Raw genomic sequence first — 17,299 nt, forward strand, 5'->3', positions numbered from 1 at the left:
ACTGCTCTTATATTTAAATTTAGCAGAAGGAAAAGGGTCAAAAAAATTAACTAACTCCTTCCCATGAGCAGTTTAGTTCCTTTGAAGAATAGCATGGAAATTATTTACAATGACACGGTGTTACTTCCCATTTTAGATAAAAGGAAAGATTAAAGGAGTTGAAACATAGTTAAAACTAAAAAATCAGAATCAGTGAGTTAAACCTTATGAGAGGAAAGGTGTGCTTTTGTCATGTTCCTGTAATGGGGCTATCTAATATTTTAAGTGTCTTGCAGTATACATCCTTAAAAGGAAACTTGAAGAGAACTTAGATTTTGCTTCTCCTAAGAAAACTTAATCTGATGATAAAAATCTTCAGTATATTATAATAGAAGTATCACAGACATGAAAAGTACAGCAGGCAATAATACTGTAATAAGGTTGTATGGTGAAATCCAGTCACTGCACTTACTGTGGTGAGCGTGGAATAATGGTCAGAATTGTTGCATCAATCACTTGGAATGATAACATTGTGTGTTAATAATACTCCAATGGGGGAAAAAAGGCACACTTGAATTCTCCAAAAAGAAGGAATAGGATGATTTTAAGATTTTTTCACAATCTTAAGATACTTTCATCGACACCTTCCTGTCCCGGTTTAGACCTGCATTCTACAAGGTGCAAATCTTAACACACTATAAGCAAGTACTTTCATGTGCCATGAGTCTTAATAGTTAAGTGTAGCCTGTAAAGAGTATAGTCATTCTTACTAACACACTTTTTCACACCTACTTGATTCTCTCTAGTGTGATTCCACTCAATGAAGATTTCATAACAAAACTTCAGCTTCCCACAGAGGCCACAGAATCCTGAGGACAACCTGCAGGAAGCTGGGTCACTACTTTTTATAAGGTATTCTCCATTACAACCATTCCCACGGCAAGTTCATTTTTCTATTATACACCTTCATATTAAAATCCTAGGTTAAATTGAAAAAAACAGGGGCGCCTGGGTGGCTCAGTCGGTTAAGCGTCTGACTTCAGCCCGGGTCACGATCTCGCGGTCCGTGAGTTCGAGCCCCGCGTCGGGCTCTGGGCTGATGGCTCAGAGCCTGGAGCCTGTTTCCGATTCTGTGTCTCCCTCTCTCTCTGCCCCTCCCCCGTTCATGCTCTGTCTCTCTCTGTCTCAAAAATAAATAAACGTTAAAAAAAAAAAGAAAAAAACAAAAACAAAAAACAAAAACTCCCATTCCCGAGGGTATAAGAATCCATAATACATTACCAAGACAGGCCCTGTCTGGGTTTTGGGAAATTGCAAGAGTTTAGTCTTTAGTGCTATTCAATGTGAATGTTACACTTTTTTTTTTTTTTAACTCATTTATTTGGCTCTTTAGTGAATAACATAAAATTTGACTTACTGTTCCTGAATTAGTATATTTTTTCTTTTTTCCTTTCTTTTTGGGATTCACCACCTTGAAAGCAGATAATTACAATGTGTTAGGATTTATACATAACATACATAGGATTTATACAAAATATATAAAAAATGTGTAGTTCAAACTGCTGTCTTCACTGCTGATGCATTTATTCATTTACAAATGCCTTTACTATGATTCCTGTACAGTCCTTAGGCCAAAATTTCTCTATAAAATTTACTCATGACTGTTTTCTTTAAAAAAAAAATTTCTTTTTCAGTAATATTCTTCTCAATCACTTTATGCATTGATTACCCTTATCCAGCTGTATCTTCTTGATGCAAGAGAGACCTTTAACATCCTAGGTCCTAAATAATAATAATTATGTATAGCAAAGAAGAATATATTCGGGAGACGTAAATTTGTTATTAGGTAAAGAACACTAACATAGCAAATCACCTGGCTATGTGCATATATGAGGGCTCTGTTACTCTTTTGCTGTCAGTGGCAGTAATTTCCACCAGACATCCAGGCTATGCAATGATTGGTAAAGGTCTGGTTGTGGACCTAAGATTTAATTTTTGACCATTTATTCCATGAGGAAAATATTCTTGCACTCCTATATTATATAAGACACCAAAGAACATAGGGGATATGAAGATGAGTAAAATCTGTTGATCTAATAGGATAAAAAAACACGTAAGTGCTTTAAGAGAAGATCCTTCAGCACATCCCAATCCAAAATACACAGGAAACATTTGACAGGTAAAGAAAGTTAAAAGAATTTATGAATAAGTAGTATTTGAACTAAACTGTATCAATTTAAACTAAGGCTACAATAAAAAAGGAAAGACACAACATTTGAGAAAGAGGAAAAAGCAATTGGCCCAGGTAGGCTGGAGCAGAGTGCAAATACATGTTATTGAAATGAACCTGAAGGCCTGCAGGTACATGAAGGCTGCAGGAGACATTCCTGTCTGCATGCATGGAGATCCTGAAAGCTCTTTGCAAGCTTAGAGATCCCAAAAGGGCTCTCTATACATTGCTCCAGCCCCTTCATGGCTGCAGTCCACCAACAGTCCTATGGGTCCAGGGTCCCAGTAAGAAACAATCCTGTCTGCAATTGTCCAGACCTTGAAAGGGCCCAATACTTAGTTTCAGCTCCTTCTAGCTATAGTTTGTGAGCAGTATTGCTGACACAAGGACCCACCAGGGGACACTCACATGTCTGTACCTCAGGAGATCATGAAATATCCTTATATTTATTAGGCCTCAGCCCCTCTGATCTTGATCAGGAAGCCCACCCAGGGACCTGGTGGGAGACATGCCCATCTGTACCTCCAAAGCCAGGTCTACAGACCAAAGTCTCGGCTATGGTACCTGAAACAGCCATGGGACTCAGTGGCTGACCTTCTTAGGCATGGTCCACAGCCAGTCCTGCTTAGATACCCATCAGGTGATCAGACACAAGTTCTCAAAAAGTGCTGGCCGGAGCCACACACATCCTCACACTTAGTAATAGGCCAACTGACTGAGGACCCTACTGTATACCCTCAAGAGGAACACTGGTTCAGTGCCAGCCTACTGAATAAAGTACTAGAGCCAGTCTCATCCACCCAGGGATGAGATAGAATCCATGCCCATTCAAGACTCTGATAAAAGCACCCCCAACCATAGATACTAGTGCAGACCTAACAGCTTCAAAAGTGGCTCCAACCCAGCATGACTGCAGTTCTGGAGGTAATCCCATCAGCTCAGGAACTGACAAGAGGTCTTTATCTGCCAAAACCAGTCTGGAAAGCTGTAGGGGGGTTTTAAAAGCTTGGGTTTTGCTGGAGATATAGAAGCCCGAGGATAGGTGGAGAAAACAGGGATCGGTAAGTACCACCTGTCTTCTATTATTTTCATTGCCTATACGGAGCCTTAATATTCCGTCACTGGAAGACGCAGATAGAAAAACTGATGCTTACCCCATCTTTGCTCTTGCCTGGGAAGTTTGCTCTATAATATCTCATACTCTACTAAGTAAAATACTATACAGTATATAGCACTTAACAAAATACACCAGGGGTGCCTGAGTGGCTCAGTTGGTTAAGCATCCAACTTCGGTTCAGGTTATGATTTCATGGTTCGTGAGTTCAAGCCCCACACTGGGCTCTTTGCTGGCAGCTCAGAGCCTGGAGCCTGCTTCAGATTCTGTGTCTCCCTCTCTCTCTGCTCCTTCCCCGCTTATGTTCTGTCTCTCTCTCTTAAAAATAAACATTAAAAAAATGTTTTTAAATAAAAAACCATATTTCATGTGTTAGTCTCCCTTACACACTGAAATTTTTAATCATCTCTGTATCTCTGAAATTTTTAACCATCTTAACAGAGAATGTGGAATATAAAAGCCATGCGATAAACATTTTTACAAGTGAATGAATGAATAAGTGAATGAATAAAATGCTACTGCCATAGAAGAAGGAAAGTGCTCCACTCCTAACTTAAAAGAGGGTACAATTTTAGTGTCAATCTGGCAGGGAGAGTTACGATTATTGACTAATACTAAAATATTCTCCTTTCCTATTGATGTTTGTTAAATAAAAAAAATTATAGAGAATGTACAGGTAGCTTAGCTCAGGTATTAACAGTGCCAAAACACACCATGTGCTCAAAACCTATCTGGTAGCTAACTGGCAAGGTAGGTTTAAGGCAGAAACAACTACTGTGCTTGCCTTAATAACCTGGATTTCTTTCATGACTGAATCAAGCTTTGTCATTCCTTTCAGTCTTCAACTAAACAACAGGGAAGTCGCTCAATCTTATAACACCATGGTGACATAATGAAAACACCTATTTTTTTCTTTTTATTAAAAAGAGGAGGAGGTTTGGGGGAGGAGGTTGGTAGGAAGGCAAAACACAAAGGGTGAGGCTTATGAAAAAATGAACTTGCATTCATATTGAAGTTTTAAAAATAATAAAAAGCTTCATTGGCAAGAATGTTTAAATTTCTCAAAACAGAGTTAAAAGATCATGGAACTTTACGAGAAATAATATCATTCAGTCTCCAAAACAAGTGTGTTTAATAAGCTTAAAGATTCTTACATATATTGGTACTTACTTAACCTTTGCCAATTATCCTTTACAAAATCTATACTTTCAGAGCATAAATTTACTTATTCCAGAGGAAAATAATAATAGAATAGAATTCCCCTTACCTCATATACATTGAATTGTGATTGTCCTCTAGAAAGTTCCCTATAGCTTGTTGTAAATTCTCCAATGAAATCATGACTAAAATTAAGGGCAAAATATATAGTATTAGCTTTCATACATTTGCCAATTATACCTTAAAGCTTTTCGCAAACGTACAGTCTAATCATGAAAAAATTACTATGAGAATAATTTAATAACATATTTTAAAAGAGAATCCATACATAACTTCATTGTTCTTTAACCCTGAACTATGTACACTCAAAAATTACATTGTGTTAGTATTCAAATAATATTCAAGTTATCCCAATTTGATTAATATTTATAAAATATTAATTTGAACATTAAGATTTCAAATGGTACTTGTTTTAATAACTCATATCTCAAAGACATTTCATCATCTATACTACCAAAACGATTAATAATTTATTCAAAAAGGATTAAAGCTTAAGACACTCAAAACTTACTATTATTTACATCAATAATCACAAATACAATATACAAAACTCCTAAAACTTAATGACCAGGATGTAATAGGACGTTATTTTTCAAGGGTATCCCATGTTAACATGGATAATAGTCACCAAATTTCATTTTCAATAATAATGGTTTAAAAGTATACTGTTAATATCAACATGGTTATTCTGAGTTTTTTCATCTTGAAACAATCATCATTGCCTTCTCAGAAAGCAGGCCTTCTACAGGTGTCTTCTCAGTTTAGCTGGGGAGGGATAGGAATTGACTAAACGTACGTGTTAGTTCTCACCATAAAATCTTTGTCAATGTGACTACTGAAGTTTACCTAGCAACATAAAAAACATGTTATGCATTCGGTAGTTTAGAGGGGACTTGTATTCTGCTACCCTATGTAATCTGAACACACATTGCTAAGAAATGCTGGTTTTCAGTGCAGTGGTGAAATGTAATGCGACAGAGGAAGAAGATAAAGATTACAGGAACTAAAGTGGTAAAACAAACCATAAGGGATGTCACCGTTATTTATATCATAGAATTTAAGCTTGGCCCATTCACTTTGCAAATGCAAGGTGTTCATTATTACCATATATATATATATATATGTATAGGTATATGTATATGTATATATATATATATATGTACATATATATATATGTATAATATAGGTATATATATATATCCCAAAACCCGAGGTAGGTTTAATGCTTAGTTGCGAATCACTAAAATCCATCAAACCTCCATAGACCTGATGACCAGTGACAACCAACAAATAAATTATCTAGCCAACCAAATTACTGATTTCTAAAGATGGCATTTGGAAGAGAAAACTAGCTGCCATTAATTTCAGTAGAGTTTTTGCAATAGGAATTGTTTTATAACATTATTTAAAATACAGCTCATTTAGATTCCAGCCTCTCAGTTCTCCCTTATGTCAAAGATCTTACACATATTCGAAATGGGACATCCCTCTTTATAGGTGTACCACGCTGACCCCTTCTAGATTTGACTTCCAGAAGCATATCTACACACACGAAAATGTGAAAGGAAAGAGGGTTGGAAACAGTGGTAAATATATTTGTATGTATGAACCCAATCTCCTAGGAATCACTCATTGAAGTTACACAAGGAAAATTATAATATAGTACTTTAGTGCTACATATTTCTAATAAGTGGAATAATTTTCTTTGACCTTCAGAGGTGGAAGCTCATAACCTTGGTATCTTTCACTGAGACCTTAAAAACTGAGTTATAGAGATTCTGTTTAGAATCTATCCTCCTCCATTGCTGTGCGTGCTTCAAATATCTTAAAAGTCACGGAGATCGAGGCGCCTGGGTGGCTCAGTCGGTTAAGCATCCGACTTCAGCTCAGGCCATGATCTCATGGTTTGTGGGTTCAAACCCCGCATTGGGGTCTGTGCTGATAGTGCAGAGCCTGGAGCCTGCTTCAGATTCTGTGTGTGTGTCTCTCTCTCTCTGCCCCTCCCCTGCTCATGCTCAGTTTCTCTGTCTCTCAAAAAGTAAATAAACATTAAAAAAAATTAAAAAAAAAAAAAGAGTTCCAGAGATAAAACATTCTGTTAGAGCACTTCAAGCACAATGCTTTGGTATTGGTAACTGTGGCCAAGCCTTATATAACAGAACTTACCACACTAATGGTGGGGACTTAACATAGAGGGCTTAAAATAAACTCTGGATCACTTAAGCCCATATGGTAGTTTTCTGACTATGGTAATCCTCATCTGGTTAACTGTTTAAATTCAATATGCAGCTATTACTATTAACACTAAATTCCCACCACTCAACACTAATCGAAAACTTGGTAGAGAGAAGCAATATTTACTGATCTCAAGTAAATACAATTACTCAGTCAAGTCTCAAGAACATGTAATACCCATTTGGATAAAGTCCAGCAGAGTGGCAAATCTGGACCTAATTGCAATGGTCAAGTTTATCATACGGCACACATTGATGTGCTCCTGTTGAAGTCATTATGGAGCTCTCTAAGAAGCATTTCTCTGATACTTGGTTCTGTTTTGTTTTGGTAAATTTGTTACTCTCTACAGAATTGAATGATGAACAATGGGACTCAATGCTTATGAATCTGCACTTTTGTGCTTCCATTTGTGTTTCTTAATCTGAAAGCACCCTGTTTATTAATAAATGGAGATTTTCCCCTCTGCATTAGTTGTTAGAGGGTTTACACCCAGATGTATGGCCATTTCTTGCAGGATATGTATGCATGATGTGCTGTCCTATGCAGGCTTTTCAAATTTCTTACCCTATTTCCCCCTTTGCTTCCATTTCCTCGCCCAGTTTATAGTTCACCATATGTTACTACATGCATTTCTGTAAATTACCTTGGATCCTTTTCAGAGTAAGACAGGACACAAATAAATGGAAGAATGAATAAAATATTTGCTCCTCCCATTCTGAATCTTGTTCAAGATTATCATTTTGAATAAAACACTGAATGTGCATGTCATATAAATGCAATGCTATGATGTGTTGTAGAGGAGAAAATGTATTAAGTGAGTCACAAATTGCATTTCAACCTCCAAGACAACATTTCTGTGAGATAAAGAAAACACATTATTGTATCTATTCAGAGCCAGAGAAATGGATGACCAAGAAGTGAGGATTTGTTGAAAGGTTATCAACATAAAGCATAAAAGCAGGTAGCAGTAAACTTGCCAACCCTAGATATAAGGTGCTTTGTCTCCAGAATACATCCTAAGAATTTGGGTGGATAAGTGGACTCATTCCCAGGTCAATTTCATCATAGATCTCTTGAACACATGGACATTTTTAGTTTCCTTTGTAACTTGTCTTACTTAAAAAATTATTTAGTACACCATAGATAAATACTCTCAAGAAAGTATTAAATGTAATTTTCACTGATTTATAATTATCTTTTCCCCTATCATCAACTATTCCAGATTTTACTGAGGTAAAAAAAAATTTAATTTGCTTTAACATTTTTATCTGTTCATGATTTTCAATACTGTAATATTGAAACAATTATCACTATACAATAAATCACAACCAACAATTTCCTTGTGATTTAATAATACTGCTTTGCTATTTCCTGTTAATTTAATTGCATCTAAAATAATTATTCTATGTTATGTCTTTGCATTTACAAAATAAAGTGTACCTCAGGGCTGCTTATCTGATTTGTGTCTGTTTACCTCTCTAATTTGTTCTCCCTACTTTTTATAAGGGAGGAAATAAAGAGATTTTTAAAGCAGATTGATTATGACTATATAGCTTAGAATTTGAGGAAATAAAGATTTTTAAAGCAAATTGATTACAACTATATAGCTAGTAGTCTGTCTCTAAAATCCTTGTTTGAGCAAAGTGATTAAATTGTTAAATAAAATATGTACATTACAATTATTTCTGTGCTCCACTAAGAGTGGAAAAATGGCGATTGTGTCTACTGACATTTACATTTGAAACCTGTAGGACAGTCCCTACCTAACAAATGTGTCTTTCCCACCACACCCCCCTCCCATTTTTGGCACCTTCTTTCCCAGCGTCACCTATACTATGGAGGCTAGCTATTATGTCCTCCAAGAAGCCTTTCCTGCTTCATGCCATTCTCTCTTTGCTTTTAAAGAAGCCAATATCTCTCTACTATCACAAACCTGTATTGTATTGTACCTGCTCTTTACATAGCTCCCCTCTCAGTCTCCGTACTTGAAGGTGAGAAAGGTGATAAACTCATCTCCATGTTTTCAGCATCTACCTCATTGCCTGGTAAATGGGCACTGTTGAAAGTTGGAACTAGATTCAGGGTAATATCACAGTCATGCTGTGGATCTTACCTTGCAGGTCATATGAACAGATTTGCCTCAGACTATATTCAGTCTAAAAGACTGGCACAAGTGCCAATCACAGTAACCACCATCACTCTCTCTACCTCCTTAAAACAACTCAGAGAGTAATGAGAACAACTGTTCTTTTCCCCAGAAGTGCACCCACACAATCCCACCAGAGGCAGAGAAAAGAGAAGCAGGCAATATTGCCTTCTGTGGGCATTTCTGGTGATCTTCCTGAAGGCCACCCTGCCTTGGGACAGATAACTGTTACTTTCTTGACTGTCAATAAACTACTTTTGCACATAGTGCATACAAATGGCATGTATGTACCGAATCCATCTCAGCCCTTTCTCTACCACCATGTGGTCTGGAGTGAGTCAACTTTGGGGTCCTTAAGTCTTCACCGAAAAATGGGAGGCAATGCCTACTTACGGTTTTGAAAACAGACTCAGAAAATTCATTTGATTCTTTTTTTTCTGTGAAAAGTGTTTAACTCCTCAAAAAAGACACTACTAAGATACCTTTTTCCAATTATTAAGAATATGATTCCAGACACACACATATATAATTGTAAGAAAGCTTCCATAAAAATAACTTGGGAGAATGTAATAGGCATATGAACTGATATATGCTGCGTTATGATATTCTGGAGTTACACACACCTGTGGCTTGTACTATTCCAATGCGATTCCTTTCCTCTGGAGTACATACACTACAGTGTGCCGTGTGCCAGGTGTGTGCTGAAGGACCACTCACATAAGGATTTGTAAACAAATTATGTGTTAAAGACAATTTCTCTAGGATGTTGAAAAGATTCCAGCTCAAAAATGGGCATGATCTTTCCCATGGAAACAACAGCCCCGGATGCTAAAGTCTCCTCCATTGGTATTTAAACATACTGCCTTCCCATGTTCCTCTATCTTGTCTAATCTGGTCCAGTCCTAGCAAGCATAACAACATTTTTAAAATTAGCTAGAGATTAAGCAGTCACAGAAGTGAGAGACACTTTTAATTGAAGTGTAGTCATGGTGACCCTAATTAAACTCATAGGTTGCAGACATTCTTACTGGTTAAACCTGTATTTGTAGGAGAGCAGCAGTGTTTTTCTAGAGATGACTGAAACCAAACCACTAACTCCACGATCACAAATAAACTATGCCCTCAGATTTGTGATTTCTCACAATCAACACTAAAAGTCATCTTTATGAGTCCAGATATTGTTATCAGCTAAAAGTCATCTTTATGAGTCCAATATTGTTATCAGCTGTGCCTGATTTTGCTAATTTTCTTTGCTTTTCTTCTAGTCAAAGCCTTCAAATTTGACAAGACTTTTCAGCATCTAAGAATGTTTTGGTTTTCTGGGGCTTTTTAAACAAGAGAATACCAGCCCCTACTGATTCTTAAATGAAGTAGTTCTATGTGAAAATTTCAACAAAATCAAATCTTTCTTTTCCCTTGTAACTTTCTCAAATCCTGACAGAGAATTTAGTTTACTTTAAAAAAAATCTAGAAATATAACCTTTAAATATTCCCAGATTAAGAATTTGTCTATAAATTTGCAGAATTATTATGATTATTAATTGTGCTAGTAAACAAAGATTATAAACATTCTTACAAAAGTAATTTTTTTAATTTGTAAAGTCCTGGTTTATTCCCTCCATAGATTACAATAATACTTCTGGGCCTTCAAGAGGAAAACAGGGGTGCCTGGGTGGCTCAGTGGGTTGGGCACTGACTTCGGCTGGGGTACTGATCTCACAGTTTGTGAGTTTGAGGCCCACATCAGGTTCTGTGCTGACAGCTCAGAGCCTGGAGCAAGCTTTGGATTCTGTGTCTCCCTCTCTCTGCTCCTCCCCACTCATGCTCTGTCTCTCAAAAATAAATGTAAAAAAAAAAGTTTAAAAAAAGAGGAAAACAGATATAATCATATCAAATATCAAGAATTCAGCAGGAGAACTAGGCTAATTTTATCAGTCTTATCCATACCAGCTTCTTAATACATTTCTAATACAGACAAAAATTTAAAAAGATATAAATAGCATATATATATATAATAAATACTATTGTCATTTTAGGTATAAATTCATATAAAATATTACATAGTAATATATGATATTACATCTACGTAAGTGTACATTTTAATGTATGTATTATATCTATTATTGTTTAATATTTCATTTATTAACTTTATTTTCATTTATTTATTACATCTATACAAAGACTTGGGACAAACAACACATTTTCAGATAAAGATAATATTTTTGATGTGATTTACATTTATATAGAAAATGATATATGTCATCATAAAGAAAATCTTCTGTATGATGATTTATCACATTTAAGCTCAAACTGTGTGCCTATATATCTACTCCATTTTTTTAAATACAGGGTATAGACATATTTTCTTATATATATTTATATGTAAGTATTTTTATAATATATATTTATAAATGTATTATTTAAAGTCCAAGTGTATTTACTAGATATAATGCAAATTTCAACTACACATAAAATCTAACTTTTAAAAAAATAATTACCTTTGATTCTTTTCTATTGCCTCTAATAAGCTTAATGCACCAATATATCATCAGGCAAATAAAAATTTGCCTCATTAAACAAAGTGAATTGTATATGGCCAAAAATTCTTAATATACAATCACTTTTACCTACCAATAATTTCACAAATGCAATTTAATCCATTGAAAGGTAGGGTGAAGTTTATTTAGCTAGCCAGGATCTTTAGATATTTTTTTCTAGGATTATATTAATTAAAAAGTTAACTGAGATAAGGTCGGAAGTTAGATTCTCCAATTTCATCTTGTACTATTTTATGTAATCCATGTCATATACTTTATTCTCTATAATTTCAAAGTGATTGAATTCTAGTTTTTACCTTGAACAGTAATCTCTAGAAAGGAAGGTCTGTGTGATACACTAACTTGTTTTTGAAATTTAAACTATCAGCCAGTGAGTGATATTTTTTCAGCTGAATGAGAATAATAATAGTATTGTTATAATAAGCAAAACAACAACAAAATACCAGCGGGGGGCCTGAATGGCTCAGTCCATTTAGCAGCCAACTTCAGCTCAGGTCATGACCTCGTGGCTGGTGGGTTGGAGCCCTGTGTCATGCTCTGTGCTGACAGCTCTGAGCCTGGAGCCTACTTCGGATTCTGTGTCTCCCTCTCTCTCTCCCCCCCTCCCTCTCAAAAATAAACATTAAAAAATTAAAAAAAAAAAAAAGATCACCCCACTTTGGTGAAATTTCACATTTAGATAGAGGTGACTGACTTAGATCTTATTTGACAGCTCAGAACTTTTGGATTTGCAAGAATTTCACCACTGGAGATTGTGTGCGATTTTTATATTAATACAAAAGTAATAATCATTTATTGCCTTTCAAGATTTATAATACTTTCTTTGAATTCCTACATTATTACCCATTATATTTCTTGAAGTGAAAATTATTTTTTCTTATACTATTTATGGAGAAACAAAGGTTTTAGGCATTTTGAGATACTTTAATAATTTTATGTGTTTTTGAGGCATGTTACTTTTTAATGGTTTTAACAGTGTGAATATCTTCAAAGTATTAAAATATGGAAATAGAATAACCCACATCATAGAAGTTTTTCCATGTGTGTTAGAAGCTTGAATAAATTAATACATTTTTGAACCAAATGAGGCTCCAGGAGACTATGAAGCAAAATTTCAGAATCACTGAGTTCCCAAGAGATACAAATCTAAAACATTAATCAAAGAATTAAAAGTACCCAGTGAATTGGTGTTTGGGTTGCTTAGATAGGATAATACTTATGTGTAAAAGTTCTTCCTTTTAAATGATAAGCTTAATTAAAAACTTGTCCTTAAAATATAGTATAATATCTGGGAATTTTCTAGTGGAAATGAAAGAAATATCTATGCAACCCAATAAAAATAATGTCTGCCTATAAGTTCTCCCTTTGGGATTTACTGATTTTGCATATTTGCATAAGTCATTAAGCTTTCTAGTAAAAATTTTTCACCCCTCAAAAGCATAAAATACATTTTCCTATTCACTTCAAAAAAAAAAAAAAAAAAAAAAAAAAAAGGTGAGTTGATTAACTTCAGTTGTTCTGAACAGAATAACAGAAGTTTGTTTTGGGTTCTTGGAAGAAAAATATTGTATTAGAATATGGCCATAAAAGCAGCCCTAATATCAATATATGTTAAATTTAGAGGTTACAATATGTTTATAATACATATATTTCATTGGCTTGTTCATTTAGACTATTCTGTAATATATGCAAATGTATTAGCATGTGATCTAAAGTAGAGTTTTTCCACATATTAACTATCCTACTCTACACTTTTAGGAAAAATAACACTAAAGAACTATTTAGATAGCAATGACTTCAGATGGGCACTATGAATGTGTGAAGATCTAAATGTAAGGATAGTTTTCTATAAATCTAAACATTCCAATTGTGAATTCATTTTAAACATAAACGGAAAATGGCACATTAGAAAATTCTTCTCGTTTGTATGTTTATTTTGTTCTATCTATGTACAAAATCACCAATTGTGGCCAAAAATATGTTTATAAGCTTTTATCTCTATTGTGGTGTATAATCATAGAATAGTGCTAGTAAACCAAACAACTGAAGTGCCATAATCTATGAATATTCATGTACTTTCATACATTTTTATGTATATATCAATCTGGAAATTTAAAAAATTTTGTTTCTGGAAAAGGTTGCCAATAATTCTGCAACACCCCTTAGCAAAGTATACACAATTGAAATGAATATATGCCACTTGTATTATAACTATATGTATTTAATCAACCTTAAAAATCTAAAACTGCAAATTTTGACAGCCTTACATACATGATATAATAAATACTAATCATAGGAGAAATTGTGATACCAAAAAAATACCTAGCTGTTTTTAAGGACCTTTTATTTCCTAGTCAAAAGATTGTTACTGAGTACTTCCTTTAACTGAACCTCAATGCCAAACAATTACACTTAATCTGTTTAAATATACACATAGACGTTGCTACAAAAGGTCGTATTTCATTCTTTCTCATTGCCAAGTAGTATTCCATTGTGTATATAAACCACAATTTCTTTATCCATTCATCAGTTGATGGACATTTAGGCTCTTTCCATAATTTGGCTATTGTTGAGAGTGCTGCTATAAACATTGGGGTGCAAGTGCCCTATGCATCAGCACTCCTGTATCCCTTGGGTAAATTCCTAGCAGTGCTATTGCTGGGTCATAGGGTAGGTCTATTTTTAATTTTTTGAGGAACCTCCATACTGTTTTCCAGAGCAGCTGCACCAGTTTGCATTCCCACCAACAGTGCAAGAGGGTTCCCGTTTCTCCACATCCTCGCCAGCATCTATAGTCTCACGATTTGTTCATTTTGGCCACTCTGACTGGCGTGAGGTGATATCTGAGTGTGGTTTTGATTTGTATTTCCCTGATGAGGAGCGACGTTGAGTATCTTTTCATGTGCCTGTTGGCCATCTGGGTGTCTTCTTTAGAGAATTCATGTTTTCTGCCCATTCTTCACTGGATTATCTGTTTTTCGGGTGTGGAGTTTGGTGAGTTCTTTATAGATTTTGGATACTAGCCCTTTATCCAATATGTCATTTGCAAATATCTTTTCCCATTCTGTTGGTTGTTTCCTTTGCAGTGCAGACGTTTTTATCTTCATGAGGTCCCAATAGTTCATTTTTCCTTTTAATTCCCTTGCCTTTGGAGATGTCTCAAGTAAGAAATTGCTGTGGCTGAGGTCAGAGAGGTTTTTTTCCTGCTTTCTCCTCTAGGGTTTTGATGGTTTCTTGTCTCACATTCAGGTCCTTTATCCATTTTGAGTTTATTTTTGTGAATGGTGTAAGAAAGTGGTATGGCCTTTTGTAGTAACATGGATGGAACTGGAGAGCGTTATGCTAAGTGAAATAAGTCATACAGAGAAAGACAGATACCATATGTTTTCACTCTTATGTGGATCCTGAGAAACTTAACAGAAGACCATGGGGTAGGGAAAGGAAAAGAAAAGTTAGAGAGGGAGAGAGCCAAACCATAAGAGACTCTTAAAAACTGAGAACAAGCTGAGGGTTGATGGGGGGTGGGAGGGAGGACAGGGTGGGTGATGAGTATTGAGGAGGGCACCTGTTGTGATGAGCACTGAGTGTTGTATGGAAACCAATTTGACAATAAATTTCATATTAAAAAAATAAACATATATATAGAACAGATTAGAAAAATCCAAAAGAATGGTTTATTCTCAGATATTCTTTAATGGTGTCAAATTCAGTGCAATACCAAAAATGCAAATTTATACGAGGTTAGCTTAATATTAAAATGTTGCTGATTTTTAGTAACAACTGTGAATGTAAACTGTACTATCTTGTTTAAACTACAATGCAAAAATTATTCCAAATATTATGAAATGTACACACAAAGGAAAGTTCTGTCTTCTATTTCTAATGAAGTGGTTGAGACAATTATTTAGATAATTCAAACGTAATTACCTGTAGATTTTAAGTAAAGCTATTTTAAGGCTTTATTTTCCCTTTTCAACTTGTAAGTACAGACATCAGTTAGAAATTATGAGTACCAGCATTATATACCCAAACAGGTTGGAACTAAGAATCTCATAGTTGAACATTAGAGCTTAAATATCAAAATCAGAGCAGAAATCCTTGATGGGGTGCAGCCAATCAACCTTTAGGACATAAAATCATTTAGGAAACTGAGCTTCTATCCATACCAGAGAGACATATGTCAATCATTTGGTCAAAATTTTTTTACAAAATAAATAAATAACACCAAGCACTGAAACATATACGAATATTTACCAAACCTAAATTGTTATTGGTAGTGGCAGTGTTCTATGTGTCTTAATTTTTCTCCGGATCAGCAACTATAAAATTTTCCTTCCCAAACAGGATTGAAATGCAACATGAATACATGGCTACAATGTATTTTTGTCTTTTTTTAATTCTCTCAGGTTATGTCTACAATAGTCAACACCAAACGCTAAAGCTAAGAACTCATGTTTCAAAGAAGATTCTGGAATTCTGAATACCATGTTCCATTTCTCCTACACTAAGAAGCGAAAGATGATGGGAGATAAAAGCAGTGCTTAGAAAGATAGAGGAATAAGCAGTAGTTTGATTTGCAGCCAATGACTAGTTACTAGTCATGTAAAATGGAAAAACCATTTCCACATTTTCCTTCGTTTTCATGTCTGGAAAAAGAACAATAATAATATTTTTTATTGAGAATTTTTTGAGAATTGAGAGGAAATGTGTAAAATTGCTTGGCATACCAAATTAAATTTAAAACCTGTATGGTGCATGATCTTAAAATGGGATTCCCAAGCTATCTGTAGAACAATTTATATAACAAAAGGACTGTACACACCACAGTCTCTCTTATTCATTTTCTCTCTTTCTGACTGACAATTTCGATGAAATATTAAAATTGTCACAAAGTAAAGGTATTTGGCAGATGCACATCTATAGTGACCTTGTCACCTGCTAAATTTTAATAAACTTTTTCCAGGACTCAGTTGTCACTAAGCTTAGTTTTATGTGTATTTGGAATACTAGTAGGTGAGTGACAAACGCTGTACAACTATACAACACATGTGCATAACACAAAATCTCAAATCATCTTAGTATTTAGAATCACAGAGAAAATAATGGGTGACCAATGCATATCAGTAAATCCTATTGCATAAATGATCAGCATCATTACTATCAGAATCTTTTCATCACTCACAACTAGGAGTTTCATTTAATTGGAACACTTTTATGACCAGTCTGTAGAATTTTCCCTCAAAACTCTCAGTAGGTAATTACATATACTTCCACTGTGTAAAAGAGATCTTTGAGGTAGATGTTTCTCCAGTTTATACCTTTGATTTATATTCCAGCATCTCTCCCATCCCCTAGTCTCATATTTCTAATAGCCTGATATACATTCTCCCCTGTGATATATAACTTTAAAAAAGAATTGGGGATGAAAAAAAAAAGAAATAGAATGAAAAAAGCAATCTTGGGGGGAGAGCAAGCAAAGCCAGGTCTTCAAAATATATGTATCTGTTAGGAAGAGAGAGCTGGGTATTGTAGAAGAGAGCACAACAGAATTAGGTTGAGGTGATCTGAATGTTTTTGCTCCTCTGGCATGAGGCCATCATGAGTTCTAATACTGTTTGAATGAGACCATTCTCTAGGTTTACATTTGGGAGTCTCTCATCAAAACTAAGCAAAAGCTTCATCAAAAAAAAAAGCTTATGCACAGTTAAGGAAACAGTCAACAAAACTAAAAGGCAACCTGTGGAATGGAAGAAGATATTTGCAAATGACATATCTGATAAAGGGTTAGAATCCAAAATATATATAGAATTTATAAAACA

General features: G+C 34.9%; 1 protein-coding gene and 1 long non-coding RNA gene across 2 annotated transcripts in view; one reads left to right on the top strand and one right to left on the bottom strand.

Annotated features, from left to right (window-relative positions):
- The window catches only part of CPNE8 (copine 8), a 226,106-nt gene that overhangs the window by 76,505 nt on the left and 132,302 nt on the right, over positions 1 to 17,299 (bottom strand). The window contains exons 11-12 of the mRNA XM_007090800.3: positions 4,591 to 4,666; positions 1,397 to 1,450 (exon numbers count right to left, since the gene is read on the bottom strand). Coding sequence (XP_007090862.1) covers positions 1,397 to 1,450; positions 4,591 to 4,666 — 130 coding nt within the window. The remainder of the gene's footprint in view (positions 1 to 1,396; positions 1,451 to 4,590; positions 4,667 to 17,299) is intronic.
- On the top strand, positions 508 to 16,412 carry LOC122240329. The gene is made up of 3 exons (XR_006219886.1): positions 508 to 657; positions 786 to 891; positions 15,887 to 16,412. It is a non-coding gene; the product is annotated as an uncharacterized LOC122240329 (long non-coding RNA).

The sequence above is a fragment of the Panthera tigris genome, chromosome B4 (genome assembly GCF_018350195.1).
Source record: "Panthera tigris isolate Pti1 chromosome B4, P.tigris_Pti1_mat1.1, whole genome shotgun sequence".
NCBI lineage: Eukaryota > Metazoa > Chordata > Mammalia > Carnivora > Felidae > Panthera > Panthera tigris.